Source organism: Spinacia oleracea, chromosome 4 (genome assembly GCF_020520425.1).
Source record: "Spinacia oleracea cultivar Varoflay chromosome 4, BTI_SOV_V1, whole genome shotgun sequence".
Classification (NCBI taxonomy): domain Eukaryota; kingdom Viridiplantae; phylum Streptophyta; class Magnoliopsida; order Caryophyllales; family Amaranthaceae; genus Spinacia; species Spinacia oleracea.
The window spans coordinates 132,086,679-132,111,264 of NC_079490.1; the positions used below are offsets into that span (position 1 = coordinate 132,086,679).

A 24,586-nucleotide genomic window follows, 5' to 3' on the forward strand; every position below is an offset into this window, starting at 1 on the left:
GTGGGTGGAAAGAACCCTTCTAGGAAGGCCTGTGAAATATCACTTCATACCTTAACATCGTTCAACCATGTTTGAGCCTTATCACGAAGGCTAAAACCAGACAACAGAGTGACCCCTTGATGCTTGATAGTACCACATAATTGGTTGAACCTTCGAAGATGGTTAGTGGGTTCCTCAGATGGATGACCACCGTATTAATTTTTAGATACCATGGATATTAGAGCGGACTTGATCTCAAAGTTGATTACCTCAATAGTTGGCATTCTGAGCCCAGTCGGAACACTGCTCGAGGAAGGCACCCCATATGATTTCAGGGATTTAGACATCGTGTGACTCAGTGGAGTCTATGATTCTTGAGACCCTGGCTGCTTCTCCTTCTGTTGTTTCTTTTTTAGTTGTCGAAGAGTCTTACCATGATAGGGATCAGGAGGAACCAAGGTGCCCGTTCTAGCAGACCTGAGCATAAACAACAGACAAGAAAACGCAGTGAATTTGCCTCAATTGGAACTAAAAGTTCCAATGAGACAATGGAAACAGTTCAAAAAATCAAACGAAAACTAATAGAATCTAGCCGTCTCCCTGGCAACGGCGCCAAAAACTTGATTAATTAAAAAGTGATTCCGCAAGTGCACGACGTCTGTTGTTAGCAGATACTTAGCAAATGCAGGTCGATCCCACAGGGAGACAAGTTCTATTAGTTTTTGCCCAATTATATAAATTATTTCAATAAATGAAAGTTGATTTTGATTTTTAACTAACAAAACTAAAGCAATAGTATAAATGGAGGATTTATCAATTAATTAAAGGTCTTGGGCGTTTGTTCGGTCCACCATGCTTAAACCAATCCAAGAACACAAATCAATTCGACAATGAATAAACTAATCCGAGTAATTAAAGTACACGTTAATCCTATGATCGGGTCTTAACACTTTCAATGCAACATATGCAGTACGGTCGCTAACATAATCATAATTGCCAATTGCACCAAGCCTCTAAGAACATGATCTTTCAATTCTAATTGCTATTAGCTAGATAATCAATCCACAATATTGGCCAATTACATGAATCAACAATTAAGCACAAATCAATTGGAATTACTCAAGAATAATCTATAAATTAACAAACTTTAGTACATAACAATCATGGTATAAACATGGCTTCCCTTACTTAGCCCTAGAATATGACTACTCGCTCATAATTAAATTAGCAAGCATGAAATAAATAATAACGACGTATTTCATAATAAACAGACAAATTTATCTAAGGAATGAAAATAATACAAATGAATTAAAGCAAAAGAAGTTACGAAATTACCTCTAGATTGATGAAGGAAATAAATAAGAAAATAGGGTTCAACAATGGAAGAGAGAAAATAAGAATTAACGTCTGTTGAGAATTCTATGAAATTAAAAGCATGAAGGAAATAAATTAATTCCCTTAAGTATTTATAGTTACTATTTTCCAAAATAAAATAAATAAATAAATAATAAAATAAAAATAAAAGTCGTCAATGATTAGTCGATGGAACGATGACGTGGCAATGAAACCGCCAAAAACTTGATGAGTGTGCGCACAAAAAGGGGCAGCGCTTGCTGGGCATCGAGTGATCCCTCGCTGGCGGCAAGTGATCGCTCGCTGGAGAGGTCGACTAAGTTACTCACTGGGCATACGGAGGAAGCAGCAATAGGAGTGCAGCGCGAGATCCCTCGCTGGTCGCGAGTGATCCCTCGCTGAGAAGCTGTTGGTGCGCGATGAAGGGAAGCGCGAGATCCCTCATTGGGATGCTACTGGTGCGCGATGAAGGGCAGCGGGAGATCCCTCGCTGGAGGCGAGTGATCCCTCGCTAGGGTTGTTGCACGACGAAACATGGTGGGAGATGCATCGGATAGTCGAGTCACCTTTGTTAATGTCATAACTCTTGTTCTACAATGTGCTAAGGACGCGTGACCTATCGTTGGAAAGATTTTTAAGCCTACTCTCTAGCCCAATCAAAATCGTCTCATTCTGATCCGCGGATCTTGAGATATCATGAAAAGAGTGAACTCTTGCCGTTTTAATGCTTAGAAAAATAACGTTTGTCTTTGTTGTTGACTCGAAAATTATCCTGAGAGACATGTAATGATCCTCGAGTGTAGATCTCATTCGTTAATCATCCAAATCAACTTTGAACACTCCGAAAGCATCCAAATGACCGTAAAATCACCTGAAATATTAAAGAAAACAGGAACGGGGCGCAATAAAGTACAATAACGATAATTTATTCAAATGCGACTCTAAATGCAACTAAAATAAGACGAATTCCCAGAAATGCAACCTAAATGCATCAAAAATACCCTATACAAATATGATTCATAACTAATTATATTTTCCGAAAAAAATTAAATGTATTTCCGATTCATTTAATCCGGTGATCTATTACATCCTAATGGTGTGACCTTATAGGTTCAGTCAAGAGTAAGTTGTGATCCTAATTGGGATTAGAACTCACTGATCGGAAGCATTGCTCCAGCCGGCTTTTCTGATCACTTGATCTCACTAAACTAATCGTTCGTAATTAATTTGAACCTTAGTATTGGACCAATTAATGCACCTTGGGTGAAGGACATATTTCCTTCAGTCTCCCACTTGTCCTTTAGACAAGTGTGCATTCCAATTCCTTTGTCTCTTAGTGTTACTTACTAAACATAACGTATGATCCAAGCCATCCTTATTTGGTCCAGAAGTGTTTCTCGAATTACTGAGTTCAACTGTTAAACTTTTACAGAAGGTTAAGCCTTAACCATTCTAAGCACGGCCATGCATCTTCACATTATCTAACTATTCGAGAGGTCTTGTACAACAACAACACCATATCCTTTCAAAGATAGGAGTAAAATCCCTTCTTGTAACTTATGTACCACTTACTTTGATTCATAGCTAGCCCATGTAATGCTTTTATATTCTCCTTTTACGGTGCGGCGTTTAGCGAGCATCAAAGCAAACTAATTCCCAAACAAGCAGCCATAACTGCTCAGGTTTTGAGGAATAGGTTCCAATCACCATTAATGAGAACAACTTATGACATGACTTTCATTTCTTAAAGTATTCTCATGGTTAATCCGATACAAATTCCAATAAGTATCTATGCAAATGATTTCTGACATCCACTCCATCTAGTTCAAGAAAATGAACTATGAATAAACTTGTAACACTAGTAGAAAAACATTCATTTGCTGCCATGATTTTGCTGCGTTAATTACTTAACGCCTCTAACTAAACGACAAATTCGAAGAATCAGTTAAAAATTAACACTTTGCGGCGTTATTTACTATTATGACGCAGCAAATTAATAAAAAAATAAACGTTTTGCGGCGTGGCTCCTTTTAACGCCGCAAAGTTGTCACCTGTCCCCCACACAGAGACACGCGTATTAACCCCATATTTTTGGAGCCAGCTGCTTCTCTCTTTCGTCTCTTTCGTTTGGCTTGTCTCACTTCACAGAAACACCAACACCTTCTTCTTCCTTCATACGACTGACCCTGACCTACTCTCTTCACCACCGAATTTCGCCGGAAAACTTAAGCTCCACCGCCGCCGTGGTCATTCGAACTCATCTCCGCCGCCGCCGTTCTCAATTGAGGTAAATTATGCTTCCACTGCTCCTCCTCATCCTTTCCGTTTTTTCGTTTAATTGCTCTATTCCCCCTCATATCAGTCTCGCAATTAACATGAATTGTGTTTGAATTATCTAATTAGTACTCTCTTGCTCTGTCCTCTCCTCTCCTCTCTCCCCTGAAACTGTAAATTAATTAACCCTAATTTTCAATGTCAAATTATGGCTTAATAGAACCTTAAAAATGCCTAAACTTTATCTCTGATTGTATCCTACAAATTTGGTATTGGTTCAGGCTCAAGACTAAGAAACTTGAAAATTTACCTAGTGACTGCAGCTTCTCTTGTAGCCCCTAAGCTGGACCGACTTCCTCGCTGTCTTTGAATATGTAAACCCGTAAAGGTTGTTTCTAGACTCTGTACTCAGATTTTAATTTCCTTTAACTCTTTCAGGTTAGCATTTTCTCTTATATATATGGCTTTTTGCATATTTTCAGTTGTGCTTGGAATTGGGGAACTTGCTGATTCATCTTTCTAGAGATAATATTTCTCACTGAAGAGGTAATTGACTGTTGAGGATTGCATCGTTATTTTGATTAAATAATGTAAAGCACTTATATACCGTTGTATTCACGCATATCTCTGCTTGTCAAGTTGAATACTCTAGCAGAAAATTGATTTCAATTTGTACTTCAAAAGTAAAACTTAGATTGACTGAATGCTACACTGAAATTGCATATTCGATTTGACACAGTTAGCCTATTATTATTTGTAGTCCGACTTTTTTCCATGTTTAAGCTCAGTTTGCTCCAATTCAAATGAATACTCTTCTTGGCCACCTTGATTATTTTCCTCAGTAGGCCTTCACTGGTAAATCCTATGCCACCATGACACAGGTCACAGGAACTGAAAGCCATGAATTTGTTATTTGGGTCCAGGTTTTTTGTTCATGTTGTTGGGTGTAACATGTTGTTCTCTGTTTTTTTGTTTTGCTAGTTCTGATTTGCTTAGTTTTTGTTGTTGATATTATTGTTGTTGCTTGCTTTTGTTGTCGTTGTTGCTGTTTTTGCTCTTGTTGTTCTTGGTGTTGTATGTTCTTTTTGTATAGTTCAACTATGTTTCACGAAATTCATTTAAGCATGTACACAACGTGTTACACCAATTTCAATGTGAGTTGCTATGTGTTAATGTGTTGACAGTTTGTATCATGACTTTAGCCGGTGAAACAGAAGGTATGAGTCGAAGTTGGATGTATGAGAAGCGAACTTCGTCGGGGTTCTTGAACGGGGTAGAGGAGTTTTGTAGATGTGCTTTGGAGCATCAAGAAAATGTACAAGATAATGGGTTTTATTGTCCATGTGTCGATTGCGAAAATGTGAGTAGGGTTAGTAGTATCAAAACATTAAGAGATCATGTGATTCGTCGTGGGTTTAGGCAACATTACCATGTGTGGATATGGCATGGTGAGATCGGAGGATATACGGGAAATTCCAGTGAAAATCCAATTATTGACCACCATGTACACACTGAACCTATTGATCGGACCGAGGATATGTTTTCGGAGGAAGATGATGAAGGTGAAGAAGACGTGGATGATGATATTGAGGAGGATCATATAGATGAAATGATGGAGGCAATTCAAGATAAGCCTCATTTATTTGAACGTTTGTCAGAAGCTGCTGAGAAACCTTTGTATCCTGGATGTGTCAAGTACACTCAGTTGTCGGCTGTGTCAGTGTTGACCAACCTGAAAATAAAGGGCGGTGTGACTGACGCAATTTTTTCACAATTTTTGGAGGCATTAGAGGACATGTTTCCCGAAGGGAATGTGTTGCCTAAGTCAACTTATTATGCCAACAAGTTGATGTGTCCTTTTGGATTAGCATATGAGAAAATAGATGCTTGTCCAAATGATTGTATTTTGTATCGAAAAGAGTTTGCAGATTTAGATAAATGTCCTCGGTGTGGTAAGTCTCGTTACAAGCTCCCAGATGGAGTTATGCCCGGGGAAGGCAAGAAAGGTCCCTCTGCTAAACTGCTTTGGTATCTTCCAATAATACCAAGGTTTAGACGATTGTTTTCAATAAAGAAGGAGGCAAAGAACTTGAGGTGGCATGCAGATAAGAGGAAGAAAGATGGGTTGCTTAGACATCCGGCAGATTCTCCTCAATGGAAAGATATTGATGAAGAATTTCCAGAATTCGGCAAAGAAGATAGGAATCTTAGGCTTGCGCTTTCTACTGACGGAATGAACCCATTTGGTAGTCTAAGCAGTCAACACAGCACTTGGCCTGTTCTGTTAGTAATTTATAATTTGCCTCCTTGGTTGTGCATGAAGTCAAAGAATATTATGTTATCCTTACTTATACAAGGGCCGAAACAACCAGGAAACGATATTGATGTATACCTTGCTCCGCTCATTGATGATTTGAAAAAAATGTGGGATGAAGGTATTTCTGTTTTTGATGCGTATGGTGATGAGATTTTCACGTTGCGTGCAATGTTATTTTGTACCATCAATGACTACCCGGCTTATGGTAACTTGTCAGGGTATAAGGTAAAGGGAAAGATGCCATGCCCAGTTTGTGAAGATGATATGGAATCAACCTGGTTGCCAAATTCTAGAAAACACGTGTATCCAGTTCATAGAAAGTGGCTAAATAGGTTTCATCCTTATCGAAAGAAAAAATCTCTATTTGATGGCAACGTGGAAGAACGTAGATTTCGTAGACCGTCATCTGGAAGAGAGGTTTACAACCGTGTTAAAGGCATAGAGACGGTTTTTGGAAAATCTGGGAAAAATAAAAAAGATGGAATTTGGAAGAAGGAGTCTGCCTTTTGGAAACTGGAATATTGGAAGCATCTGTCAGTTAGACATTGTCTCGATGTAATGCACATAGAAAAAAATGTGTGTGAGGCCATTTTGGGTACATTGTTGAACATGGATAAGAAATCGAAGGATGGCATTAAGGTGCGGAGAGACATGCAACACCTGAAGATTCGACCTCATTTATGGCCAAAGCTTAAGGAAAAGGCCAGAAAGGGGAAAGGTAAGTCTTACTATTTACCCCCTGCTTGCTATACATTGTCTAAAGTTGAGAAAAGAATATTTCTAGAGTGTCTTTATGGAATTAAAGTTCCTAAGGGCTACTCATCGAATATAAGAAAGCTTGTTCAGCAGTGAACCTGGTTCAGTAGTTCAGCTTTAGTAGGGCAGCAGGTTCAGCAGTGAACCTGGTTCAGTAGTTCAGCTAGTTCAGTAGGTCAGCTAGTTCAGTAGTTCAGCCTGTATTTCAGCTAGTTCATTAGTTCAGTAGTTCGGTAGTTCAGCCTGTATTTCAGCTATTTCAGACTGTATTCCTGCCATGTCTTGATTGTTTTGTTTTAAACGTGCAGGCAAGATTCCACCTTGAAGATGATCCAGTAATCAAAAAGAATTTCCTCTCTAGTGTAGCTAAGAGATTCAGGGACTTCAAGGGAAAGCTAGTGAGTGGCCATATTATTTTTACAAGAAAGTTGAGCAAAAATGAGGTCAATCGTCAACCATATGAGATTTGGAAAAACATCCAACGAGAAGATTGGGAGACATTTAAAAAGTCAAAAACATCTGACATAGCAGTGGTAAGTTTATATTTCACTATTTTGTATGATGTGTATAATTGGCTATGGTATGAAACTAACGTAAAAATTTATGTTTGTTAGCTTAAGCGTCAAAAGGCCCAAAAGAGTGCAAAATCGAATGATAATCCTCATCACTTGGGACAATATAACTATGAGGATGCTCGGAAAATATGGATCCACGAGGGCTTTTACCCAAATTCTGAACAAAATCGAGGTGATGATTGGTATTGTTCAATGCATAAGAAAGACAAAAAAACAGGAAAAAGATCTATCCCAAAGCCCAAAACGAAGGCAATTGCTGACAAATATGTAAGTAATTCAATTCTTGTGATTTTCTATATGCGGCCCACGAGATAAAGTCTAGTTCATAATGTGATACACTGAATGATAATGGAGTTAATATCTTGCCACTTATTATATGAACTAGAGCCTGTGATCGATACTTTTTTTAAATCAATGGTGCTTATAGTGCTTCCTTTGTTGGTTTGCTTGTGTATAAGTTTTGATGCCTATTCTTTTATATAACAACTATGAACAGCTGGAGATTAAAGAAAAGCAAGCAAAAGGGGAATTTACTCCACATCGGAACCAAGATGCCTTATCCGAGGCTCTTGGGAAGTCAGATCATTTGGGCCGGGCACGTGGATTTGGAGGGGTGAATGTCGGGGTCAAAAGGGCGTTTGGAAAGGCAACATCAAAGCCTAAGTCTGATCATGAGACAATAAAAGCACAACTTCGGGAGGAACTTCGGGAGGAAATGAGAGAAGAGTTAAAGGCTAGCATGAAGGCCAATCTCCCTTCCATTTTAGAATCTATGGGTTTAAGTACCACATTGCCTTCAACAACTCCTTCGAACCACTCTCAACGTTCACCACCCAGGCAAATTGAGCTACCCCATGAGAAGGCTCTGCCATCTGAGTTGGAGGAGGTTCTGCCGCCCTTCGAGGTAACTTATCACTCACTGAATGTCTATTATGAGCTTATGCATACAGATTCTAGCTTTTCCTAGACTCAAGATTTTCATAGCTAGAGTAATGCCCGGTTTTTGAGCTATACGAGAACCACTACACTGCAGCACTGATCCACTTGTCTACTGCACAGCAGCACTGCACCACTACATCACAGCATCATTGCACTGCTGTCCTGCTGTGCATTGCACTGCTTGCAGTAGGACAGCAGTGCAGTGCACAGTAGGACAGCAGTGCAGTGCTGCTACAGGACAGCAGTGCAGTGCTGCTACAGGACAACAGTGTAGTGAGGCACATGTCCGGAAAACTGACCAAGTTGTTCAGCAGCCAATGCACTGAGAGTGGCACTTTAATCCAATTCACAAAGTTCTGTTAAAAATTGAGCATTAGACGCCGTATCATACAAGTTAAAGTTATAGAATCCCAATACACAAACATATCCCAAAATTCCGACTTAATTAGAAAAAAAATCTAATATATGTGTCTAGGAATCAAATTCACATTGCAAATCTGATGCCATTCTGTTGTTAGTTCTGGTCAACAGGGTTGACTTTTTTGAGGTTCAGGTCAAAGTTGACCAGAGTTGACTTTTTCAAGAATCTAGTCAAAGTTGACCAGTGTTGAAGTGCAAATGTTTTGCCTTATTTTGTGTAAACTTATTTGAAGTTTACTTATCTCTAATATATATGTCTAATGTGATAAAAATCCTTACCCAGGTAGAAACTACATGCCAACTTCTACTTAAAGACCCGGAATCTGGAGCAATGTATGATGTGGCGAGTGCTACCGCATATCCACCTCGTGAGAATGAAGTTTGTCACACTGTATCGTTACTTCCCGGTCATTTGAAGGTGAAAATTCAGAAAGTGCCAGATGAATTCTTGGGCTTGCCACTTCCTGTTCCTGTTCCGGCGTTCGAAATTGAGGCAATGGAGAATGCTATTGGTACATATGTGCAATGGCCTACTACATTAATTAGGTTTTCAGTTGAGGTAATAAGATTCTAATTGTATTTATTCAATTATATGTATTTCATATTCACCAATCATGTTATCGATTATAGTTTATATTCTTTGATTTTAATTTTTAGGCGACACCGAAAGTTAAGAAGTTGAAGCGGATGTCGCCAGAGATGATTTTTAGCAATGAACTAGCCTCTGGCTTGTCGGCTTCTCGAAAAAGCCCGGATATTCCCGATACCATTGTAGATTCCCTTAGTCAAGAATGTGAGTGGTTGCGGACATTTGTTGCCTCTATGCCAGATGGTGATTCTTTTGAAGTGATTCTAGATGGTACCTCGTTCCATTACAATGAAAATGGAAAAATTCAAGTAGACAAGAATGATATTTCACAGTTCTTAAGAGGAGCAAAGCTAAATATATCCATTATTCAAGTTTTCATGAGGTAATTTTTTTTAATCTCAAGTAGGTAATAGATTTAACTTTCTTTCACGTAAATCATGTAACCTATTCAATAATCGACCGCTCAGAGCACTCCAACATGAATTGAACTCAAATGACAAGGCTTCCAAAGTTGGGTGGCTATGTCCAGACACTACTTCTGACACCAAAATAAAATCAAGCACAGAGGAAGTCAACGCATACATTTTCAAAGCAATGAACGAATCAGTAAAATCCAGAAATGAGTTTGTTCTGGCACCAATTTTTGAAAAGTAAGTATGAAATGAGTTCGTTTGTTGCTTTAATTCTATTGTATGAAATGGTGTTCACAAAATAAAAATTGGCAATGAACTCTAAACTACATTACTCAGTCACCGTTTACCAATGAACTCTCTTGCAAGTAGCCAGACTTTCAGCAGCAATAATACATCTGATGTTCTTTTTATTATGCTGCTGCTGCTACTCTTTTGAAATGGCATTCAATTCTGTTGTATTGTGTTGCTGCCACACTGTTGTTGTTGCTTCAGTTCTGATGTATTGTGATGTTGCTATCTGATATGTCTGATGTATTATTGCTTCTGAAGTTCTTGTTATATGCTGCTATTGTTATGCTAAGTTGCTGCTGCTATGCATGATCAGTTATGCTAAGTTGATGCTGTCTGATAGTTATTGTTCTAAGTCAGTGCATATGTTGTTGTTCTAAGTTGTTGCGCCTGCTGTGTTGCTCATATTCTTACTTATATTATTAAAATGGTAATGGAATTGTTATTGGATCCAGCGACCATTGGATGCTCCTTGCAATATCTGTAAAAAATTGCACCATATATCACTTCGATTCCATTTGCTTGAGTTTAGGTCGAAAGATAAAGATGAAGACAATAGTGAGACAGTAAGTCCTTTTAGTTTTTTCGTTATGTAATTATGTTTTTATCAAGTATCCATCTAAGGATATAACCAAGCAATAACTTAAGATTAATTGGGAATTTCTAGTTTTTTTACAAGGTACAAGATGTGTGGCAACCGTGTCAACAGGAAAGAGCCTTTATGGAAATATGTGGAGGTAACTGCACACGTAAAAATTATTTGATATTTATAGTTTGTATATATTCCATTTTTACTTAATCTAAATTCTACCCTTGTTTCTAGTGCGCTCAACAAAAGGGAGGCCTTGAGTGTGGATTTTACGTAATGCGGTACATGTTTGATTTAGTCTCTTGCTGCAATGATGTTTCAGACTTAGAGAAGGTAAGGGTGTTATCCTTGTTATATAGTTTAATTTATTTTTGGATTTTAATTTGGTTATGTTTTAATTTGGTTTAAAATACCAATCTAAGTTCACGGGTTAGAGTTGGGAGCAAAAACGACTATAACGGTCAAAATATGACCTATAATGATCATTAAAGCCTTAAACGCGCATAACTTGACCAAAGTAGATGGTAATGATTCTAAGTAACCTAATACTAAGCATATTAAACATTTAAAGGGTTTAGAATACCAATCTAAGTTCATGGGTTAGAGTTGGGAGCAAAAACGACTATAACGGTCAAAATATGACCTTTATTGATCAATAAAGCCTTAAACGCGCATAACTTGACCAAAGTAGATGGGAATGAGTCTAAGTAACCTAATACTAAGTATATTAAACATTTAAAGGGTTTAGAATACCAATCTAAGTTCACTGGTTAGAGTTGGGAGCAAAAACGACTATAACGGTCAAAATATTACCTATAATGATCATTAAAGCCTTAAACGTGCATAACTTGACCAAAGTAGATGGGAATGAGTCTAAGTAACCTAATACTAAGTATATTAAACATTTAAAGGGTTTAGAATACCAATCTAAGTTCACGGGTTAGAGTTGGGAGCAAAAACGACTATAACGGTCAAAATATGACCTATAATGATCATTAAAGCCTTAAACGTGCATAACTTGACCAAAGTAGATGGGAATGAGTCTAAGTAACCTAATACTAAGTATATTAAACATTTAAAGGGTTTATAACCGTAAGGCACACAGAACACCTAACTATAAACAGGCTGGAAAACTACAGAAACTATAACAGCAAATATGAATCTTTGCTAAATCCTCTGACAAATGGTAAAATCATATGTCAAGCATTTCATTCTTGCATGAAACTAGATCTTTTCAGCGTAACATCGTCGCACATTCTGCTTTATCCCGTTACTAGAGACACTGGATAAGTTGACAACTTGACAAGGGCATCAGTATTGAATCTAACCGAAGATAACTAATTTTATGATGTATATATTATTTTGTTAGGTTTGCACATCAATGAGTGGAGATCCTTTCACCGATGAGCAAATTGATGAAATACGAGACAAATGGGCATCATACTTCACCGAACATTGTGTGTAATTAACGCTTCATCGATCTCTTTTTGTGGATGTTTCATGCTATTAAAATCATATATGATTGCCTTATTATATTTTTGGTGCAATTTTGTAACGTGTGAAGTGTAAAAGATATATTTATTATAGACTTGAAACTATTTAGTTGGTTTATTTTGTAAACATATGATGGTTAACTTATATGTAAAAATCAAAGTTTCTTGGAAGTTATTGGTGGTTGATGACACTTTTGAACGTTGTATAAATGTGGCGTGAGTACAGGTTTTATATTTTTGGGATTGTTTAGTTCACAAAAAATATATTATTTATTAAAAAAAAATTACAAATTATTTGCGGCGTATAAACTCCCGCAATTTTACCAAAGTTTGAGGCGTTCAGGTAGAAACGCCGCTATAGAATTCATATAATTTGAGGCGTTTTTTTTTAATAGCGCCGCAAATGAATGATTGATTTGAGGCGTTAAAAAACGCCGCAAATCAATACCATTCATTTGCTGCCACTCTATTTGCTGCTATGCCTAAAACGCCGCAAATCAATATAAAAGTGACGCCTCAAATCAATATTTTTCTACTAGTGTAATCTCATCTTCATTAGTCATTTTTCGTCTAACCTTTTAATGTCTTGGATTAGGATCTTTTTGTGATTCAATATTCAAGTTCACTTATGGGATTTTCTTTGTCAAAGAATCCATCTTGATATCCCATTTGAATGTTTCGAATCACTTGGACTTCATCATTTAATACTAAACCAAGATTAAATGAAATATGAAATATAATTCATAAATGATAAATTTTTAAACCAAATGCTTACCAATTCGTGGGCCTCTAACCCAAAATTAAAACATTTCATGTCTTACAGATATGGGTCTTTCACCCAATACATAAAACATTCATGGAACTCAAACTTGATTCCATTTATTTTTATGAGTGTTGTACCTCATTTGTTGCAGAGGTTTTGTTTATCATATTTTGCTATTCTTAGCATGTTTTCTATCGAAAACCTTTCGATGTAAGATGAAAAGAACTTTGAATATGTTAATAGAATGATATAATCTTTCATTGCTGTTAGAATGATTCTCATATAGAAAATCATCCAGATAGCAGACTTGTGATCACCCTGAGTTCATTGAAGAACTCCCTATATAAAAAATTCCCTTTTATTTCTTCTTAGGCAATAATGAATTCATTTCATTAATGTAGAATGCAAATGAAGCTTCCCCTTTTGGAATACTCCAACCAGTTCACATAGATGTGGGAGATACATCTTTCAACTGAGAACTTGAAAACTAATCATTGATTCAGTTTCCCATGCATAACATAGGGTTTTGAATCTATGCTACCAACTTTTAATCACGACGCCTAATTTCCCGTGTATGTTTGTGGTTTTCCTAACAACAAGATCCAACTTTTTTTTAGGCTATGCATGTAGCATCAAAACTTTAGTTCGTCTTCACTTCCTCTTATCAAGTGCCCATCCTACATGTCCAAATGTATTGGATGTCCTCGATGTTATTCTAATGATCTTTGATCTAGATCAAGAGATATTGTTATAAACTCGTCATAATCTAACACTTACGAGTTATCTTGGCGATTTATATATCACACTGTACATGATTGATTGTAATGCAAAAACCATTCGTATTTTTAAAATCTATCCATGTAACTTTAGCTTATTCAGTTTCACGAGATACCGAATTTTGCTAAAAATCTTGGCATTGCCATGTGATATAAAGTGAAGGTTCTTCTTCAAGTCCTTCATGTTTAACTTTAGTAATAAGAGCCTAGCTTTATACTTATTTAAAACATTCATTACTTAGATTTACTCATATGGGTTAGGAGTCTCTTTTGAGTCACTCAATTGTGTTTGATTCAGTAATTACTTTTACATAATCCAAACAACGCTTTAGATCTTATCCAATAGATCTTTAACCCAGTATGTTCTAAGTTTTTCCATGGTTCTTAATATTGACAAATACTTTCAAATCTAACCATTTAGAATTTGAATGTCATTTTCAATAGAGAGATATGTATCTCATATGTATTGAACCAATAAACTTGACTTGGCTCCCACTTAACTTCTCATCTATAAGATGATCCATATTTTCACAAAGTTATGATTGCTCAATATCCTTGTTGAAAAGTATGGTCCAATTCCAACTTGCATCCTTTAATCTACGAATAGATTTCTTAAGCTTGCTCTTTTATCTATCATCCCAAACTTTTATATGATGTAATGTACACAATTCCTTTCTACAAGTCCAATTGACGAAGGTGTTTCATTTTCCAATTGCCATATTTCCATATGCAATGATTTCTAGATTTATCCAAAATAGTTCAAGCATTCCAACTTGGTGAAAAGATTTCAACATTATCAATGTCGTGAAGTTGTTTATAATCTTTAACCACCAATCACTTTTCTTTTGTATGCATATACAATATCATCTTTGTATGTTTTGAAAACGTGTTTGCAACCAATGGGAGTGAACCCTTTATACAAATTAACCAAATCAAAGACTTGATTCTTATGATGAAGATATTTCAAATTTAATGGCCTCAACCCATTTTAGGATTTAATGGCCTCAAACCATAATCTATGTTTCGGAATTTTTAATTTATCATAGCTAACCTATAAGTCGTATGTTCTTGATACTCTTCCAAAGTCTTCATAGGTTTCATTCCTCAAGATATCTATGTATCTATCTTGGTTGAATTCTATTCCTTATACGATTTACCTGGGTATTGAACATCAAACATTAGTGTCTATAAAGACATTAATCATGTCCTTTCAGTATTCTTGAAGCTCTTCCAAAGACTTCTAAGTACGGAGCTTTTCCAAAGACTCCTAAGTATCCTACATTTGTTTGTTGCTTCACTCAAAGTTCTTTTGAGGTCATTTCGAGGTCATTTTTCTCCCATTTTCCTTTTTGGAAATAATATGGTTTCCTAAAAGAAACTATCTAGAGCAACAACCATGTGTTCCAAGATTTGTGATAGAGTCAATACCTTTTGTTTCTATGAGTCGCTCATGAAGAAACATATATATATTTTTGAGTTCGTTTGATGTAAACAGCAACTCCCACTGGGTTTCGCAACCCTGGATATATATGACATCTTATCTTTAGCTTTGACAAGTTTGTTTAGCGTGATAGTCACTTGAGAGTATTATTTAGAAACTATATAGGAAAATAGTCGTGATTATCATATTTCGATTCCTCTATTTGGACATACCATATTCTTATGGAGCTTTGATTGTTCTAATTCCATATAAACAATCTTGATATTCATTCTTGGCTCATGCAAACATCACCTTGACCCAGCCTGGATGTTCCAAAATCCTTGCCAAGTTGATTTTAATCGCATTGAAGCATTTCACATATTTCACTTTGAGTAAATATAGCCATATTTTTTAAAATTCTTGTGAAATAGGTAAGACATAAAATTCTTGTTAAATAGGTAAGTCTTTCTGTTGTCCAAACAGAAATTATTTTTTTTGTTTTTTGGTTCTACTACGAGGAGTTCCCACCGCCTTCGGCGAGGTAATCTCCCGTGGGAGTTTGCATGGGTACCTCGATGAGCAGCATCCCTCCCAGTTGAGATTTTTTCCATTCCCAAGGCTCGAACCCGAGACCTTGGTTAAGGAGCAAGAGGCCCTTAACCACTCATGCCAACCTCAATTGGTAGAAATTATTTATGATGATTAATGGAACAAAATACCATTAAGTTCCAGCCTTTTGAAAGATGTTAAAACAAACATATGACCCTACAATTAATGTAGCAAAACTTTGCTTCATTTCCCACTTGTAGGTCAATAACCAGACTAAGCTCCGGAATTTGAGTTCCTAACAAAAGTTAGAACCTCAGGCGGTAACCTAATATCATAGGAGTTTATTTTCTAAGTCGTTTCTCTTTAACATAAACTTCAAGGTAAAAATATAATTTTAAATTCATTTCTTTTTTTCCCGCTTCCTATCCTTTCTAGCACATTTTCTTATAGTCCAAAAGATTTTACTCTTTGCTTGATCTTCTTACTTTGTTATGCTAACAAAGTCCATTTCTTTTATTCACATTGAATGACCACATCCAATGAGTCTAGTTCATTATTGAACCAAAAGAAAAATTGGTTGTTAATCATTGGTGTTATATGAGCCTTTAACTCAATATTTAATTATTCCAAAATTACCCAGTATTTTGAATATATGAGGTCCAATTGGTGTACCATTCAAGTTTTAGCTTGAAAAAAACCATGAAGATCACTATAAGAAAACTAGCATCCAAGATACGCTCTCATTCTCCTTTCCTTTGAGAATTACTCTCAAAATTAGTTACCATTCGATCGAGGAAATATCGTCGTTCACTACTACATAAATGAGCTAATGCAACACCTAATAACCGTTGCATTATGTCTATTGCAACGGTTGTAGGATCATTGCAGTTGTAGCCGTTGCATTAAACCTAATGCAATGGTTCTACGTGCCTAATACAACAACACTTTACCATCTGCTTGAACCGTTGCATTAAGGTCCTATTGCAACGGTTCACAAAGCTAATGCAAGGGCACTTGCCATCTACAAAAACCATTGCATTAGGATCTATTGCAACAGCTAGTTGAAGCTAATGCAATAGCCATTCTATATTTAGGATATGTTGCAGTATATCTAATGCAACGGAGACACGTCTGATTAGCACATTAATTAATAATGGGTTCTATTATATAATATTTCAAATTTTGCAAAAATACAAGGGACTAAAATTTTCGTTTTTATTAATAACATCCATAAATATGTACACGTTATCATCTAATAGTTTACAAAATGAAGTACTTTTTACTAGAATGTTACTTGTACAAGACATACTTGTATCAAACCGAAAAGCCATAACATTATTCACCAAATAAATTAACTCAAATATTCGAACTTTGTAGCACTTGTGTATGACATCCACCACCAAAAAGCTGTAATCCGAATGAATGTAATTCCTTCTTGACTAAGAAATTTGGTTCTTGAAGGATCTGAAAATTCAAACATTTAGGAAATCGCCAATTAATAATTTAACCGAACTTGTGTAAAATTGAAATCACATTTTACAAAATATTCCAAAAATAAAACATAAAATAATCAACCTTGCAATTAGTGTAGCAAATTTTCTTTCTTTTTTGTCAAAATTAGAAATATTCTTCAAAGGTTCATCAATCCTAGCTTGACAAACATATATAAAAAATAAGAAAGAACAACAAATCAACCATATAACTAATTTTTTAAAATCATGTATCTAATCAAATACATTAAAATTTAAAATCAAGCAGATGGGCATCATATGGTGCAAGAATACCTTAAATTATTTTTTCATATAATCACATACAAATAGTGTGGAAACACTTGTCTACAACTATTCAAGTATTCCAACATACTTATATAGTTATGTTTATATATACTTCTATATAGTAAATTATGGTTACCCAAAATGACCTCTACCTGACAAAGACCAAAACGACCAGCAACGCAAAGAATACATCCAAGAATGATACTTTCTCTTCAGCTAACATTTGTATATTTTAAAATTTACCACTTAGTATAATATGCATCATATATTGGTATCTATATAATTTGTAGATATTTAAACAAATATTAGAAAAAGGAACAAAATCAAAACTAATTCCAGTTGACAATTTGTCACTCGTCCAAAGAAATAGAAAGAAGGTACGGAGTATTAGATAAGTCAAACACATCAAACAAGGCAGGTAATACCTTCACTAGTAATTTGAGGAGAAAATTAGAAAAAAGATGTTGATATTTGTATCATTAAACAGGCATACTGCATGGACAAACAAAAGTATAGAAAGCGTACCCCCTGTGGTTTTTGTTATTTTAAGCATATCGAATAGGCTTTTTTCTTGTTGTTTGTGCCCCAAAGATTGGAATGCAATGGCTCAATGAGTTCCAGGTTTTGCACATTGTAATAACATCCAAAAAGTTAATATTCCCAGAGATTTAAGTATCAGCTTAATATTATAAGTACGAAAATATTATGCACGGAAGAGCAATGCAAAAAGATATTCATCTCTGAAATCATGATTTATAAACGGAATGCAGTTGATCAGTGCCAAAATCAAACAGATAGTTACAAAAATCTCTAAGACCATGCTAAGGAATAAGGACAACATTCTCACAGGACCTTGGTACAACAAAACATATCTCAAAACTACTTTCTTCATTTAGTGAACAAAGGGATATCAATAATAGTCCACTCTAATAGTATGGTTAGAACAACATAAATTGTAATGACCCAAAAGAAAACTAACACTTATATTATTCATGCCACTATCAAGATATCACAACTTCATTTTGCAGGGAAGAAAATTCTTCTTCACTTTCTTCATTAGTCTCAATAGTCCACTCATCGTCTTCCTAAATTACATTGTGGAAGATAAGGCATATGAGCATAAACAAAAACTGAAACACGAGAAGCGTTTCTTTTCGTTTTGCTATGCCTGATCCCTACCCAGTTGACAGATTTTCAGCACTCAATTCTAGAACCACATTTACTATCTCATTTAGCTATGTGTCTAACATTCAAAAGCAATAAAACATCTATTCCAGTCAAATCTCTATCCCATGAATAAACTACAAGTGTACATGATTCTAACTTAGCTTATGAGCAGATTATTGAAGAAACATGAAACAAACATCACCAAAACCACCATTTATGATATTGATATCACAATCATTTTCAATATGGAATCATCAATTAGAAAAAATTACCAAACACATACGAAGTACAAAATAGTTAAATTACAGGCTAAAATAGAGAGAAAAACACATCAAGGAAAAATTAAGGTATTGAAGAAACGAGAAGGAATAGTATTCCAAATCAAACTCGAAACTTCACTTAAGTGTAGATTGAATTAACTTAAATCAAAAAACTATTAAACCTAAACCCTAAAACTCCAAAAAAATGTTAGGTATACAAGATCTGAAATTCCCAAGACAATCTACGCTACTAACTCCAAACAAATTTCTTAAACCTAGAACCAAGAAAAATAATTAACTGAAAACAAATCGAATTTCATAACAAAATTAAGAAGTTTATGAACAGAATAGCAAGAAATTACCTCGAATTATCGAAATTTGAGATTTTATTTTAATGGAGATTTCAAGGTATAGCTGCAATCAACATTCATCATCTTAACCTTAAATTTCGATGATGCATCAGATTAGAGAACGGAAATGACATTAGGGAAATTAAAAAATATAACTGAAAATTGAAACTAAAAAAAGGAAGAGAACAGAAAAGAAACGATATACGATTTCACAATCCAATGTTAAATCGTATAATTTTGTTTTCCGTATTAATTTCTTGAAAATCTATTAAATGAATTTCCGATTTATTTAATCTGGTGATCTGTTACATGCCAATGGTGTGACCTTATTGGATTATTCAAGAGTAAGCTATGAGACTAATTAGGATTAAAACTCACTGATCGGAAGCATTGCTCTAGCCAGCTGTTCCGATCACTTGATATCACTGAATTAATTGTTCGTAATTAATCTGAACCTTGGTATTGAGCCAATGCACCTTGGGTCAAGGACACTCCTTCAGAGTTTGGTTGCACTTTCTAAGGCGATTGGGCTTGAGGGGTCGTGGCTAGAGGCCATCATTAGAAATTGATCCTCCGTCGGAAGTCGTTTCTTGGTGGTGGTCATCGAATTAGCGGAATATATCTGCAATAGGACGGTAATTAGCACGGGAAACTTGAGACATATTGATTTAGTGCCATGTAACGCGGATGACTCGATGTTATAAGGTGGCTATTTAGGATGTTGGATTTCTTTTACTTTTGGGCAGAATTTTGACATAGACTCGGAAGGGCTTGATTTTTTTGTAATAGTAATTTTCTGAAGACTTAGCTTGGGTGAACGTCGAGATTTTTAGCTTGAATGGTGTTATGCTAGTCAAATGTGTTATTGGCGAGCCAATAAATACTTTACGAATCGTTTTTATTTTAAGCTAAGAGTACGTGAAAGTTGTCGAGGATTGAATCAATGGGCGCCGAAAATTTCCAGGTTTGGGGTGTGCAGCGTTGGAAATTTATAGCGCAGGCCTGTTATGCGCTGTTAATTTCTAGTGCTTTCAGGCTTTTTTCATGATTCGCTTGTGCAATTGCCATTTTAGTAAATATTTTCTGTAGCTCGATTTTCACCAATCTGAGCCCTTCGCTTGAGCGTTCGGGCAATAAAACGTTCATCATTCCGACGGGAAAGATATAATTCGCGTGTACTGGCATTTGGTTTTGATTGGTAAAAGCTAATTCTGAACGGTTATTGATTTTTAACAAGATTAGGCTTAATTCCGTTAGAATACCTTCGGCGCAATTTTGATTATGTGTTTCGTGATGGGTATTTTCAGCCAGACCTACGTAATGCTCAAGGCAGATACGTATTTTGGTCTTTTGAATTAGTGGGACAAAGGTTCAAATCTTAACTTTTAAACTCTAATTTACATGCTTAAATGTGAGGAATAAGCAAGTGTGCGCTGGAATAAAAGCAGCGCATTCTAGCACAGCGCCGGAATTTTCCAATGCTTGCATGGTCAGCGTAGTTTTTTCTGGCGCTGGCCATATTGGCTTATATGTTTCCTCTTCGCAAGCGTTAGAAATTTCTGGCGCTTCTTAGATGCGCGCTGGAAATTTCTAGCGTTGCCTAAGGTAGCGTTGGTTTATTCTGGCGCTTTGTCCCTGGCTGCGGAATCTTATTCTGATTCGTAGCTTTATTTACTTATCTCGATGTTTTGAAGCATTTTATGAATTTTGAAAAGCGTTTTTGACCTTCAACTAAGTGTCTGGTTGGTTAGTTTCACTTAGCACATAAGATATCTATACAAAACTAACAGCAAGCATGAATTCAAGCACAATGCGCATTTAGTTTATGCTAGTGTCAAAGGTATAATAGGCTTGGGTGTCAAGGTGTACCAAACCTATCACCAATCCCCTAACAGGCCCTTGTCAGAGTAGCCAGGTTCATGACGAATTTTATCAAGGCCTATCCGGTACGTGCTGGAGTGGCATATACCGTGAACGTACCTAGGAGATAAGCGGTTTAATTTTCGTGGATATGCTACATTGCGAATGCGTCGGGTGGATAACATCCGAAGCGCGTGCAACCCCGGGCTGATAGGTGTCCTTCGTCCGAGCTTCCAAGATGAAACATGACAAGGAAGACGAGATTAGGTATGCGGTTCTGTCACGATCATTCGTCACATTGAATACTTCAGGTCGTCCCAACTTAATAAGGAAATAATTGTGGCGTAGGTTCAATTTCTGTTATACGGCTTCCTAACCGACGCACTACTTGTACAAATTACTTCAATGATGTCCCCAGTGGAGTTGCCACTGTGAGGGGGTCAAAAAACACGACGGGGAGCCTCTAAAAGAGTATACGACCAGCACGACTTTTCCCCTCTAGATGGGGCAAGAATATTAAGTAAATAGGAACTAACGCTGGGCATTAGCCTCTTTTTTACTAGTTTGTAGGAGTCTCCATTCAGTTTAAGAAAACTGAAAAAACCCGATTATCGTGATATGCCTTGAATGAAAACATGTTTGACTCACAACAGCTATAGGTTCCCTTGTGATCCCTAATGTGGAGATCCCTCAACGTACATCTAGCGGAGCAGAGATTGAGAGTTCAGGGGACGTTTACTAATACGGGGAGTTCCCAGCATTAGCCCAAGCGGCGGTCCTTACTAGTTCAATGCAACAACGAACGGGACATGCTACTTTACTGATCTGAGTTGGTTTTAAGGCACATATATTTACTAAACAGTTGTCAAAATGGTGATTTAGATTGATTCAAGGTACCTAGAAATAAACCGGTTTGTCCAGAAATTATCAGATTTAGGCGTGAGTAATATAGCAGTTTATTTGAACAGATTCATAGAGGTGATGAAAGCTATAAAAAAAATAGATTTCAGGTTACAGTATAGTGTAGGCTATACTGCGGTTCTCAAGAACACCTACCACTTGAATTTTCTAGCTTTCCTTTTAAATTTTGAACATTCCGGTAAATGACTGACTACTGGGCGAGATTCTTCCAGAGTTTTTGTGTGTTTAGGCTAGAAATTGGGTCAGAACTTCAGCAGTGTCTGGACTAAACTGGTCGATCTTGCAGGCAGCGTCTGCTTAACAGTGTGTTAATACAGCAGACGGATGAGAATGCGGGACAGAGAAAATCTTCGGTCAATACTCAAGCTTACGGTTTAAGGTTGGGATTGTGTGTTGCATCGTTAGGAAAGTTTAGTCAACCAGTGTTTGTTTCATCATTGAACACACCGCATCGGGCCTAGGGACAAATGTAGGCGTCTACACTATATTATCTTCAATACCTAAATGGATACTCAAGGAGACATATCCTTCTAGCATTAAAACAATCAACCGTCTTAGCTATATTCCAATCCCACATACTTATCACATCTGAATATTTGTTTATACTCAATCTCTAAAGTTAATTTTATTTGCCAACAATCAATTTTTCTCTCTTTACTAAACATAAAACCTCGAAATATGAAAATCATCAAACATTCAAATATCACAACCAATCAATATCCACAAATGACTAAAACACAATCAACTGTCTTTCCGATAGAATTCCAAATAAACAAAAACCCCGAAAAAAAATCATCAAAACTTCGAACACAGCAACAAAATCAGTTTACATAACATACGGATGAGGTACAAAGGTCATCAAATTAACATTCAAACACAGCCAGTGTACAATAATACCGCATAAAAAATGAATAAAAAGCATCACAATTAACCCTAATTACACAATAAAAGGAACATGTGTCCAAAATATTAAAAATTAGATAAAGGATAAATTAGAGGGGAAACCTTTGTAGGGGTTTACAATTAAATACATAACATGATAGCGAAATAACCCCAAAGCCAGGAAACATGTATAAAGCACAGATTAAGCAATATATACGGTTGTATCGTGTTTTCCACTTATGTCAATGAACACGAACAAGAACTCCAGTCCTAGTTCCTCTACTAGGTTCACCGACAGTGAAGATCCGCCTTGATTGTTGATAGCTTAGATCTTGATCAAGGTTTGAAACTTTTGGGAAATATTCAACAATGGAGGCAAAAGATAAATTAGGGGTTTTCTCTTTTCTTAGGGTTGTGAAAAATCTGAATTAGTGTGTTGGAAAGTGTATATAGGTAATTAAAATAACCTAGTAGTAATAAAAAGAAAGCCAACCAAGTTGGTGGGCAAGCCAACCAAGTTGGCCGGCCAAGCCCACACGCGAGGTACAGTAGGCGCGCATAGCTGGGCTTTGGGCCGCGTGCCATGGCTGCTGCCTCTTCCTTTGATCTGTGCACGCCACACAGCCAAGGCCTTTGGGCCAGCGCTGCATTTTCATGCGCGCTGCGCCCATGGGCCTTACGCTTGTGCGCTCCGACTCGTGGGTTGCTTTCATGTTGCGATTAAATTGTCCTTCGATAATTTATTTATCGTTTCGTACTTAACGATCCAATGTCGTACGATACGATTATTCGTTTCGCTTAGCTTACGAATATACGCAATACGACATACGATTTCACGATCCAATAATAAATCGTATAATTACGTTTTCCGAAATAATTTCCCGAAAAGCCATTAAATTAATTTCCGATTCATGTAATCCGCGATCTGTTTCCTGTCATTGGTGTAACCTTGTAGGTTCAGTCAAGAGTAAGTTGTGAGCCTAATAAGGATTAGAACTCACAAATCGGAAACATTGCTCCAGCTAGTTGTTCCGATCACTTGATCTTACTTAATTAACTATTCGTAATTAATCTGAACCTTGTTATTACACTAATGCACCTGGGGTGAAGGACATAATTGAACCATAAAGCCAGGAATCCAAATTAATTGCCACATAGTCAATTAGCATAATTTAGTATATATACTATGTGATGCGTTCCTTCCCTAACTGCTCCCAAACTGAACAAGAACAAGTAAATAGTTCCATATGTCGCCCCTCCGTAGATAGTCCACACCACGTTCTGATCCGCCTTAGGTTCAACCAACTAGGATATTCTCTACAGTTTTATGCACTCGGGAACTCACAATATGTGATAGGCAATATTAAACTCTCTTGACTTTAATATATTATCAAAGCTTAATCAATATGTGATCATGAACCTCATATTTATACTTTTATAGGTTTGAAATAGAGAAGTTTATTCCTACTAGGAATCGATTAACTAAACCCATTACGATTCTAGTTAAACATAACTACTTAGTATTCTAGGATTAATCAAACACTAATTAAGTATTAGATTTATCCTAGAATTCTAATTAACGTAGGATTAGGAAAACGCTAGCTTAAGGCCCAAGCTACTTGTCGCGCAAGTAGGCTTGGCGCCCAACCCTTCTTGTCGCACAAGCAAGGCAAAGTCGGTTGGGCTTCGCTGTAATATGCGTGGCTTGAGGCCCACACCACTGCCTTGTTCTTTCCGCCCACGTAATGCTTGTGGACCACGCTTGCTGCTGGCCCATTGCTGATGCGCTTGCTGGCCCATCGCTGCTGCTCCGTGTGCACTACTAGGCGTTGGGCCTGACGCTTGGGCTAGGCCTTGCGTCTTGCAGGCTTGCTCGTC

At 36.6% G+C, this 24,586-nt stretch overlaps 3 protein-coding genes across 3 annotated transcripts; all 3 read left to right on the forward strand.

Moving 5' to 3' along the window:
- Window positions 1-210: 210 nt before the first annotated feature.
- LOC130471899 (uncharacterized) lies at window positions 211-6,775 on the forward strand. The gene is made up of 4 exons (XM_056842253.1): window positions 211-329; window positions 3,481-3,619; window positions 4,452-4,529; window positions 4,700-6,775. The coding sequence occupies exons 1-4, from the start codon at window positions 211-213 to the stop codon at window positions 6,773-6,775; spliced, it is 2,412 nt and encodes an 803-aa protein (XP_056698231.1).
- A 926-nt stretch (window positions 6,776-7,701) lies between these two features.
- Window positions 7,702-10,283, forward strand: LOC130471900 (uncharacterized). Its single transcript, XM_056842254.1, has 5 exons — window positions 7,702-8,158; window positions 8,897-9,172; window positions 9,271-9,584; window positions 9,670-9,852; window positions 10,220-10,283. The coding sequence occupies exons 1-5, from the start codon at window positions 7,718-7,720 to the stop codon at window positions 10,281-10,283; spliced, it is 1,278 nt and encodes a 425-aa protein (XP_056698232.1). The 5' UTR covers window positions 7,702-7,717.
- An 81-nt stretch (window positions 10,284-10,364) lies between these two features.
- LOC130472553 (uncharacterized) lies at window positions 10,365-12,085 on the forward strand. The gene is made up of 4 exons (XM_056843885.1): window positions 10,365-10,469; window positions 10,571-10,640; window positions 10,727-10,825; window positions 11,862-12,085. Exons 1-4 carry the CDS (start codon window positions 10,369-10,371, stop codon window positions 11,955-11,957), a joined length of 366 nt encoding a protein of 121 aa, XP_056699863.1. The 5' UTR covers window positions 10,365-10,368; the 3' UTR covers window positions 11,958-12,085.
- The last annotated feature ends 12,501 nt before the right edge of the window (window positions 12,086-24,586 follow it).

Bases quoted from the DNA above. Each gene is read 5' to 3' on its own strand.
- LOC130472553 (XM_056843885.1), top strand. From the start codon at position 10,369: ATGCTCCTTGCAATATCTGTAAAAAATTGCACCATATATCACTTCGAT. The intron at 10,470-10,570 runs GTAAGTCCTTTT...GGGAATTTCTAG, and splicing joins ATGAAGACAATAGTGAGACA to TTTTTTTACAAGGTACAAGA. The intron at 10,641-10,726 runs GTAACTGCACAC...CCTTGTTTCTAG, and splicing joins CTTTATGGAAATATGTGGAG to TGCGCTCAACAAAAGGGAGG.
- LOC130471900 (XM_056842254.1), top strand. From the start codon at position 7,718: ATGCCTATTCTTTTATATAACAACTATGAACAGCTGGAGATTAAAGAA. The intron at 9,585-9,669 runs GTAATTTTTTTT...TCGACCGCTCAG, and splicing joins ATTATTCAAGTTTTCATGAG to AGCACTCCAACATGAATTGA. The intron at 9,853-10,219 runs GTAAGTATGAAA...ATGCATGATCAG, and splicing joins CTGGCACCAATTTTTGAAAA to TTATGCTAAGTTGATGCTGT.
- LOC130471899 (XM_056842253.1), top strand. From the start codon at position 211: ATGGATATTAGAGCGGACTTGATCTCAAAGTTGATTACCTCAATAGTT. The intron at 3,620-4,451 runs GTAAATTATGCT...TTTCCTCAGTAG, and splicing joins CGCCGCCGTTCTCAATTGAG to GCCTTCACTGGTAAATCCTA. The intron at 4,530-4,699 runs GTTTTTTGTTCA...CTTTTTGTATAG, and splicing joins AATTTGTTATTTGGGTCCAG to TTCAACTATGTTTCACGAAA.